Below are 10,291 nucleotides of genomic sequence, written 5' to 3' on the forward strand. Positions count from 1 at the left end.
GGATCGGGGGTCCCACGTCACTATGACGTTCTCGAAAGCGACCAGGCTCTTCTCGCGCGGGAGCAATTACGGTAAAAGCTCCTCCTACTCGTGTGATTCAAGTGCGGTTAGCTCAGCGACTGCCCGGAAGAGCCTGGCTTGCGAGGCTAGACAGTCACCGCACCGCCGTGAAGTTGGAGTTGGAAATTCCACATAAACTGACGTCCCGTATAATAGGCCTAACTATTGCGCCTGCGCATCACTAGATTTGTTATAATTTATTCTAGACGATATGTGGGGTGGAGCTTTGCGCAATCTTGGACGGTAACATGCCTTCTCTGACATGCCCATCTCTGTACACAAAGTCCACGTTTCCGTGTCTGCTTCTGAAGCGTAGATCATCTTGCCGTTGACTAGGATTTGTAGGTAAGCTCACTACTTACCATTTCGTGCATCTTGTGAGAGACTTTGCCTGCGTAGAGACGCGTAGGAATCCTTTACTTGAGTACGGCTTCTCGAGGGTAAGAGACTGCTGTTCAAGTTGCAGTCGTCTGATTCACACTCTGAACAGATACACGTGAAGTGAAAAGACAGACTACTCATTGTCTACCGATGGAAGTTTTGTTAGGTGAAGAATTTGCGGTAGGGGAACCCATTTCCATGGAGTAACCGAACGTGACACAATGTCACTGTCTGTGTGACTGAATACTAGGACTACTTTCCCCTATCTAGCGTTCTTGAACTGTGGAACTGTGGAACTGTGAAACTATATATCTTGTCGAACTAGAGTCAGCAAAAATTCGTTTAGCCTAGCTAGGCAACTCTTGAGTATTCATGGAACTAAGGCGGTGAGCTCATGAGCTTACATGACTTGATGTACCTTGGCCTGATTCTTTGTTTGCTATACAGAGTAATCGTCTTTGCTGCTTTCTGTCGAACTCCACACTGTATCAAGCACATTTCTCACACAAAACCTGTAATACTTGATTTTACCATTTGGCAGTATGTGTGTTGAGTGAGAGTGCCTTTCGTTGCAACTCAGACTCTGCAGATGCAAGGTCATGCTCGAGAACTCTAATCTTGTTTTGAAGTTCCACTATTTCATTTGCTTGCTGTTCAATTATCCGATGTAAACCATCAGCTTCAGCGCCACAGTGACATTTTCGACAATCAACATCTTCTCTTTTGAGATCACTACTATACACATGTCTTGATCAACTGCGGATGAGGTAGAACAGCCTTTGCTTTCTGATTTAGACATTACAGCTATGGAATAGTGCGTATGTGTTGTGTTACTTTAGACATAACTGTTGCTGGGACTTGTAGGCTGGCAGTGCTAATTGTAAACAGACTACAGAGTACGTGTACTGTACTGTACTCTGATCCACGTCATTGTGTGTGTGTGTGTGTGTGTGTGTGTGTGTGTGTGTGTGTGTGTGTGTGTATGCGCACGCGCACGTGTGCATGTGTGTGCACGCTCGAGTGTGTGTGTCAACGTGCACAGTACTTATAATTGTATTCCTTTAGTCACATTTCCGTTCAGTGTGTCACATGTAACAGCAATTAATTAAAGAGCATGAATGCAGGCCAGCTGCATGTTGAGTGATAGTTTCAGCTCTTAGACAAGAAAAGTACGCACAAGATCATCACCCAATGGATAAGAGATGTATCAAAAGTTGTGGAATTCTTCAATTTCTTGCTTTGACAGAAAAGTCAGTCGTTCACTCCTTGATATCTATGACTAAAAAAAGTGCAACCTACATTAACTTAATGGACATACTAGTATTACATGTATATGAGTACGATCAGTTTCTGAATCTCTCGTTTTTGACACTCTTTATTATATTCTACATGAAAAGACCACGCTTTGATATTCAAAATATATTCAAATTAGAGCAAATGTAAGCACACAAAAACGTTGACAAACTACATTAGGAACAAAAAATGGTGTGGAATAACATATTTGTTTGTCTGTTTGTTGAACACTATTGCAAATTAATACACCAGCAGTGCTAGTAATGCCAATCAATTCTGGCCTTGAAAGCAAACTCCAATCCCTCCAAAACCGCATTGGCAATATTGAGACCCACAAGAGCAACCACTCTTGTGACTTTAATAGCAGCTATTGCAATCACATGCGGAGCAATGTGTATCACACTTGCCGCACAGTGCCATAGTTTCGAGTACCATGTCAATGTAGCATCTGAACAATACTTCGTCCAGTAGTCGATTCTTTCTTGATGATACTTAATATTGTCATCTATTTTTCTAACGGCATCCATTGCTCTCTTGACTGTATGTGCCGCAATTTTTTTAACGGCATCCATTGCTCTCTTGACTGTATGTGCCGCAGTCTTGAGAATCTTTTCAAAGAGATCAAACTCGTAGTAAATGCTCACTTGAAAAATGAGTTTGTGTGAAGACCAATCTACCTTAATTTTCAAATGTACCTAGAAAGTCGATCAAGTATCTGCTATATATAAGTACATATAGTATATAGTGCACACCATAATAGAGCAGAGTTACACACACACACACACACACACACACACACACACACACACACACACACACACACACACACACACACACACACACACACACACACACACACACACACACACACAAATAGCCATTTAACTGTTTCCAAATTCTGTTTTCAAATCCGTTGCTTTTAGTAGTAAAGCAAATTTTAGTATGGCTCATAATTTACGCAAACACATCTCTAAATAGCCATTACCACTAAATTCAGATGAATTTATTCAACCACAATTTAATTAAAGCAAACAGTTAATACCAACAAACAACAATTGAATGGCAAACCTCAAAAACTCGAGATCCCGATATCTCAACAGCAGCTTCTGTGTCCACCAGGAACTTACCCTCATATGGCCTACACACAACACAATCTTTAATTAAAACAATTAGTATCAACAGCATCATTTCAGGAGCCTTGACACATGCTTTTAAAGACCAAATGTGGGTTGGTAAACAACTAAACATAAGGACTTGATGACCATTGATTGTGTGACAGCAACACACGTACAGTGACAGAACAGACTGTGTTAAGCAAATGCAGTATTATGTTTCACGAGTGCATGCATACATGCACTGCTTCTATTACACAATTGCACATGATGTGGTTGTACGTGTCTCAATGAGCAATCCAACTAGATGCAGAAATTAAATAAAGAAAAATAGGACAGAACTTAATTAGCATATGTATCTTTATATCTACTCTCATGCTCTCAGTACATGCGTGTAGTTTGTTCATATTTGTAATTAATTCTTTGTCCATTGTCAAAATTGTAAAAATATTAATATCAGCGTAGGTTCTAACTCTGTTTACTGTTTGTTAAGAATAATTATCAAATTATTGCATACAGATCTGTTACTTTGCATTCTTATTGCATGCTATTGCACTCGATTTGTTAGTGCAGAATTTATTATTTATGCTGCATTCAATGTCTCACAATGCCGTGTGTGTGTGTGTGTGTGTGTGTGTGTGTGTGTGTGTGTGTGTGTGTGTGTGTGTGTGTGTGTGTGTGTTTGTGTGCGTGCGTGCGTGCGTGCGCGCGCGTGTGTGTGTACAATCATTTAAGTAAAATTCTATTTAATATTGCTTCAAATAGTTCTTCTTTGAGCTCCAGTTTTACCAAATACCGTGATTAATGGATGGCAAACAAAGTACCATAAACATGCAGCCTAGACAGCTGTTACATACAGCACCTTATGTCTGTCAACAGAATGGGTCCCTTTGTTGCTCCAGAATCACTAAAACTTCTTTGAACTTTTAGAAATCCCCAGTCAATATTTTTTTCCAACGACAACCGTGCGTATAACTGTCTTGACACATCTATCATTTCGAACTTGTACAACTATACAAAAAACATCATTGTAAATAAGAACTGTTACTGACCGACTTGTACTTCAGCTCTAATTCCCAAGAAAGGAACTTCAAAAGTGCTTTTGAAGAAGATTCCTGGACTATACTGTTTTCCTGCGATTTTTACAGCTCCTGTGCAAAAACAGGCGCTAAACCCAAAGGAAAAACGAATGTCTGCTATCTCTTTGGGCAACTCCAAGAAATGACCAATGATATCTCCAACAGTTAGACGATTCATGCTGGAGCTAAGTAGAAATTTCGATGGATTTTCAACACTGTAATAGACAGCTGCTGACCCGGTTAGATCTTTTACCTGCAGCAAAATAGAACAACAGAAAGTCAGTTAATTGAAACCAGACAAATGGTCGACACTAAAAGATTGATTATAGCACTTTGAGAGTTCCTTCAAAACCGATTGAAGATAGTGTGCCAGCTGGAGTCAAGCCAAGTTGCAAAGCAACATTTGCTGTACAACATTAGACAACAATATTACAACGATATATTTGGTGTGCAAAAGACAAGACAGAACACATGCAGAGCCGACTGCACAACCTATATTATCTACATAGAATACATTTATACAATTCACATTCATGATGTTTTATATATTGCCCTCAGTAGTTGAATTATATTTTAACACACAAAATGCAAAATCAAACACATAGCTTAATGTACTAATATATATTCTTACTTTTACACTATAAATTTGCATACTTACAAACTGCAACATTTTTGAAGCCAAATGGTTGTGGCCAAATTCCTGTCATACGAAAACTAAATGTAGAACCTGCTAGGCCTATATCGACAGTACTAGTGAGATGCAAAGTGTTGTGATGAACTATTGTCTGCACAAAATCCATAAATAGCAGTGTTAGAAAGATTTACAACAATTTAAATTATTTCCATACGTAGCACGTACCTTGGCATATCCTTGCAACAACAGTTTTGATGTAGTAATTTGTGTTTTAAACAGCGCTGATTGCAGCCCTTCCTGATTACGTGCACTTCGTTGTATTCTTGTGTTCAACACGAGCCCGGAAGTCTGTTTTGTTGTACTTGCATGAACCATCCGCTTGCCTAAAAGTTAATTAAAGATACAGCAAGGTAAATAATCGTACTTTGTAATCAAGATTTAATGATAGACATCAAACTCATAAGCACCCTCTCCTCCGTTTGGTGTAATCACCAAATCAGCAGACAGCTTCCAATGAGATTGCTTTACTCCACCATTTCTTGTCAAAACAAGTCTGGCATTGCTAATTGTAAGGAATGCAACGTCCAGCGTCTTTTTTTGAAACAGGGCAAGTTCTGTTGGCCCTCCAGGTAATGAAGCCTTAATCGAGGCTTGTAAGCCAGGCAAATCGGTAACGATTTCCCCACTGATCCTTGGCGATTTGGCAGTCGTTGTTAGCGACTTTAGATCGATGTTGTCCACTTCAAGTGTAGCATCTTGAATTGACAGGACATGAGAGCCTACATTGATAGGGATCTGACATGAAATGGAGCTGTCATGGCAAGGCAACGAGCAATAAAGAAGAAGTACGAGCACAGCTACAAGGAAACAAGTCATTTAGTTCTGTTTTTCCTATCAGCAAGTCCCTAATATAGCTTGCCAACCTGTACACTCGATGGACATGCTGTCTCAAGATTTGTGTCGACTTGTGAGTTCTCTAAAGTCCGTTCAAAGAATGGAGAGCCCGTGGGAAAATTCCCGTATCTGGGCAAGTACGCCCCCTACGCCGTTGATAAACATATCATTCGAAAGCACGTGACTAGGTGGAGTCAGATCTCTGGACAAATTAACTCTATATATCTTGGGTTAGTAGATACAGCTTGCTTCCTGAAAGAGACTCCTCCAATGCATTACCGACAAAGAATACCGCCAGTAAATGACACCTACGAGACTAATTGTATTAATCATTGTTGTCATTCTCATCGTCTCCTAGGAGGATCTCTTCACTGTCTGAAGAGTTCTCCTCACCTACTAATCTTTCTACCGCTTGTTCGAGCACGCCATCTGACGTTCTGTAATATTTTCTACTTTCTGGATGACATGGTCGACATACTGCTTCCATTTCGCCACCGTCACATTCAACGCCTTCTCTGGCCAGTTCGAATGGCAGAAAACTGTTGAACAGGACGGACCCTGACGTACTAAAGTAGATAGATATTAGGCAGTGAGGGCTGGGTAGCAACCACTTCTCTAAATGCTCATTTATCGATTGTTAGTATTACAATCTAAGATGAGAGCAATATTGTTGTTTCCGCCCTCTAGGCCTTATCTGGTAACCACATTTCCCACGGGCTCTCCATTCTTTGAACGGACTTTAGATGATGAGCTATAGCAGCCACATGCATGCATCCACAAAATAGCGCACTATACTCTAACTTAACCCGACACGTGTAATTAAAACCGAAACAAAAAACAATTCTTGGGAAATCCCCTGAAATATTAATTAATTATTTGTGTTAGGGAGATGAAATGTAGAGTGTTTACGACGAGACAGTCCACATGCAAGGGTAGCGCTATGGCGCTCTAGCTCCAAGCCATCGCTAGAGTAGCGCGAAGATTGAAGTAATGTTTTGGCACGCCCATTACCGATTATCGTGCTCAATGTAACTTCTACTGTAAGTCTAGGTCACAAGGTCAGATTGACTCATAATGGACAGGCAAAAGTAGGTCTGGTGCATGACTGGGACTGTCATACATACTCTACATACTTAGTTAGCCAGTCGTAGTACACATGCACTATACGTTTACCAGCGGGAGTGTTCCACTCTAATTAAATTTGCTAAGCAGTACGTGTCAAGACATTGAAAATGCAGGGTCAACTATTGGGCACTTCTGTGTCAGTTAAACAGATCAGTACATAGATGCAAATTTGGACTGGCTAGTGTAGGTCACCGCTTGAGTATCCGGGTACGACAATTTAGGCGTGGTCACGAGTCTAACCTGCGTAACGAGCTCAACGACTCACTCGAAAGTGAACGGGTTTCTTACCCTACAACGGAGCTGTAAACGCTTCCTACAACGAGAGTTTGGTTACATTTGTGCTAGACAGTTCTCTGGAGGATGGGGCGAGTGGAAACAAAGATGCGTTCTATCAACTTGAGTCTAGCATTGATACTTGTTCTAGTCTTACCACTTTTCAAGGTATGACGTGTGTAGTTGATGTTTGCAATAATTGTGAGACCGTACTAAAAGTCTCGTGTTTTTACAAGCATGTCTACGTGGCTTGATTCCAAACTCAAACGCTCTATGAGCCTTGAGTTGAATTAACCGTTTGCCGGACGTCGATATATTTCTGTATTCTAGCTGCTGCTTGCGAAAAATTTTGTAGGCTTGAGGGTATACGTATAGCCAGTCAGATCCCCACGAGGGGGAAGACAAGATATGTCCCACGCACATACAACTTTGATGGCCGAGTTAGTCCAAATGACAGTTACCGACGCCAAGAATGGTCATGCTGTGCTTTACTGCATGTGTATAACTCTTTTCTTGCCTATGCACTCCTAGACTAACAATAGAAACAAATTATCTCCATGATGTTTCGATCGATAATAATTTGACACTGTGATTGCGCAGAATGTGGGCAGTCTGTGTGTGATAGGTACACGTACTGATCCTAATTTGGATAATATATTTTCTCCCAAATACAAAAAGCCGTCCCTTTGGTATTTTTCATCTGTTAGATAGTTTGGTTTGTACTGGAGGTTATTAGTCAAGTAATTGTACAGACCTATATGTATACAGCATTGCTTCGTCGTCGCGCACGGCTTTCCGAAGGTTACCTAGACGAGCCAGATCTATAGCTATTACACCGGCGAAGGAACCGAGGGTTATGGGGGCTGCATCCTTTCGCTCAGTGTAGGAATTTCAAATTTCTGTGCTATTGACTTTGCAAATCTGTTCACGGTCTGGCAGCGAAGTAGTTTTTGTTTACATGTACTCATGATGACATCCAGGGTACAACCCCTCGCTCGTGAACATCTTCCTACGTCATTGTAGTAGTCGCGTTTTCCAGATGTCAGAGAATAGTATACAGACGATAATATGTAGCGCTTAGTGTGTTACGTGCACCGTTACAGTCGGTTTGAACGACCATATGGTACTATTAATTCACCACGGTTCACGCTATCCAAATCTCAAGACGACTTCAGCATGTGGAAAGGTGAGTGTATTCCTAGCTAGGTTATTGTCCTACTCGCGTAGAATGGCGAGCCTGCCAAGTCTAGTTACAGCGATCTGGACTGCGCGTGTAGTTCACTCGTTGCGTCGCACATCCGCTATCTGCACGGCCCTTGCTAGTGCACAGACTCTAATGGCCAGTAGGGCGCGCAATGGCAACAAGAGACACATTGACATGGAATTGCAGTCAGCTCTCCGTGTTTTTCAATTATGATGACTTTCGGGAGAGTAAACTTGAAGTCTCCAGGGCCATTCTAGGGGGAAAAGACATCTTTGTCCGGACAAACAACGAGTGAAGCCGACATCACTCTAAATGACGTCATAGCAATGGACAATACGTTTTTACAACGTCGACGCGCTAAAACTGCAAAGACTCCTCACTGCCCTCTCACATTTGATGTGTCCCGTAAAAGAACACCTTGCACTTTCCCGTCCTTGTCCATTCTTCCACCTATACAGACACAGTGAGAGAAAACGATCACAGAAACGCACGAAGAGAACTTCACTCTAGCTGGCCAATGACGGTATCCTCTCATCTTTGCCCAGACTAGTTCTTTGTGGCAATTCATACTTCGCGCTACTCGAATGCGCATGCTCAGTGGAACCTGTCCTTACGACCACCGTGGTGTACGCGCGCTAGATGCTTTTCCGATCAAAGTATACCACATTGAATCCACTACAAACTTGTCTCAGCTCCTTTGATGGTTTTCTATAGTACTCTTGTTGTGACTATAACAAGAAATATGCCATCGCTTGTCGCACATCACAGAAATGGTGACACAAATCGATGTCAATTTATGACAAATAGTAGTGATGTTCACTACTAGTATTAACACTCACCTTGTTGTCATATTAAAGGAGATTGCGTAACTGTATCAATCTTTGTAAACCACTAACATCGATTTGTGTCACCATTTCTGTGATGTCCGACAAGCAGTGGCATATTTCTAGTTGAAATTACAACACGATTGGTCTACAATATGATGTGCGTGTGTGTCTGTGTGTATGTGTGTTATATGTCTGTATGGATGCAGGTGGATGAGATGATGCTGTCTGAAGCCATTGCTGCATTGTTTTCGTGGCTGTGTTTGTGCCATGTTCCCACCAGTAGCGTCAAAATGATGTCTGCCACCCAGTTTGGCGGTGTTCTCTTGTTGCATGGTTCAGTCTGCAGCCGTGATGCTAATTACTTGCTCAACAACTTGTCGACTTACATTCAAACAGGCCCACGCCATCCACATATTCAACTCGATGGTAGTCAATTATCTCACTTTTCTTAGACATTGTCCCACTGCAGTGCAGAATGGAGACTCACGCTGTGTTTGGGATAAAGGCATCAAAACTGTTATGAGCTGCTCCATGGAAACAACCACCACGTCTTTGTTTCCAACCGATTTATTTCAAGAAAATGTTGAAAGCTCGAGGTCTCTGCTACAGATTGGGTTGGTGTCAGGAATAGGAGAAGTGGCAGTCATATTTGTTTTTGCATTTATGTATATTCTTCACTTTCACGTGCATGCAGATCGGAATCCTAAGTCTAGATGTCAGGATAAACATACTCGTGCAGTCAAACCAACAGAGGGCATGTCAAGCATAACTGATTTGTAAGGCGATTGATACTTGTTTTTAATTAGTAATTATTGTTGTTTTTTTCAAGGATTTCTAATAGTCAGACATATGACTGCAATGTACGTGCCAGTACTGTTGAATTCTCTGACTACCAGGTGTAGCATATGAAAAGGATCGAAAGCTTTTTCTGAATGGAAGGTTGCATGCAGTCATAGGACTCACTAGAATGCATGCTCTAGATATTCTATAGCCAGTAAGTCACACCACTTCTGCAGCTAAACTAGAAAATGAAGGTCACAGCTAGCCGTTAAGCTTGAACCCCATCATTATATATTCTGCAGGTAGCCAGAATACCTTAGTAAATAGATTTGTTATACTTTCATGTTTTTTTTGCGTTGAGTTGATGACACTAGTATACGTAGAATATGATCATTTGTGTTCCTAAATTAAATTATTTATTGTATCTATGCAGTCAAGTAGATTGGAAAGTATACGATTTTGTGTGTTACTGCTGTTTTACATGAACTTTGTGTATGAAAGTTGCACACTGTTGTTAGTCGAAAAATAAACTTTGAGCAGTTAGATGTCTACAGAGACTGCGGCAGAGCTAGCACTCATCACAACGTGCACGCATGCACCATTAGCACAGATTGTCTAGCAATGACAAC

General features: G+C 41.2%; 2 protein-coding genes and 1 long non-coding RNA gene across 3 annotated transcripts in view; 2 read left to right on the forward strand and 1 right to left on the reverse strand.

Annotated features, from left to right (window-relative positions):
• Window positions 1-300: 300 nt before the first annotated feature.
• On the forward strand, window positions 301-1,338 carry LOC134197075 (uncharacterized). The gene is made up of 3 exons (XR_009972594.1): window positions 301-405; window positions 460-827; window positions 889-1,338. It is a non-coding gene; the product is annotated as an uncharacterized LOC134197075 (long non-coding RNA).
• A 322-nt stretch (window positions 1,339-1,660) lies between these two features.
• Window positions 1,661-5,538, reverse strand: LOC134187430 (uncharacterized). The gene is made up of 10 exons (XM_062655551.1): window positions 5,483-5,538; window positions 5,027-5,416; window positions 4,785-4,942; window positions 4,584-4,710; window positions 4,258-4,331; window positions 3,899-4,178; window positions 3,709-3,835; window positions 2,803-2,872; window positions 1,783-2,429; window positions 1,661-1,720 (listed from the first exon to the last, which is right to left on the reverse strand). The coding sequence occupies exons 1-9, from the start codon at window positions 5,499-5,501 to the stop codon at window positions 1,992-1,994; spliced, it is 1,683 nt and encodes a 560-aa protein (XP_062511535.1). The 5' UTR covers window positions 5,502-5,538; the 3' UTR covers window positions 1,661-1,720; window positions 1,783-1,991.
• Window positions 5,539-6,706: 1,168 nt separating this feature from the next.
• The window catches only part of LOC134193077 (uncharacterized), a 3,619-nt gene continuing 34 nt past the window's right edge, over window positions 6,707-10,291 (forward strand). Inside the window, exons 1-3 of the mRNA XM_062661870.1 lie at window positions 6,707-7,019; window positions 9,089-9,658; window positions 9,712-10,291. The exon at window positions 9,712-10,291 is cut by the window's right edge and continues 34 nt beyond it. Coding sequence (XP_062517854.1) covers window positions 9,213-9,658; window positions 9,712-9,784 — 519 coding nt within the window. The 5' untranslated portion in view covers window positions 6,707-7,019; window positions 9,089-9,212 and the 3' untranslated portion in view covers window positions 9,785-10,291. The remainder of the gene's footprint in view (window positions 7,020-9,088; window positions 9,659-9,711) is intronic.

Source organism: Corticium candelabrum, chromosome 1 (assembly GCF_963422355.1).
Source record: "Corticium candelabrum chromosome 1, ooCorCand1.1, whole genome shotgun sequence".
Classification (NCBI taxonomy): Eukaryota; Metazoa; Porifera; class Homoscleromorpha; order Homosclerophorida; family Plakinidae; genus Corticium; species Corticium candelabrum.

Coding starts and splice junctions, on each gene's coding strand:
- LOC134187430 (XM_062655551.1), bottom strand. Junction 4,332..4,583: donor CTTCAAAAATGTTGCAGTTT/GTAAGTATGCAA, acceptor AATGTTGTACAG/CAAATGTTGCTTTGCAACTT. Junction 2,873..3,708: donor ATTCTGTTGACAGACATAAG/GTGCTGTATGTA, acceptor TGTTGTGTGTAG/GCCATATGAGGGTAAGTTCC.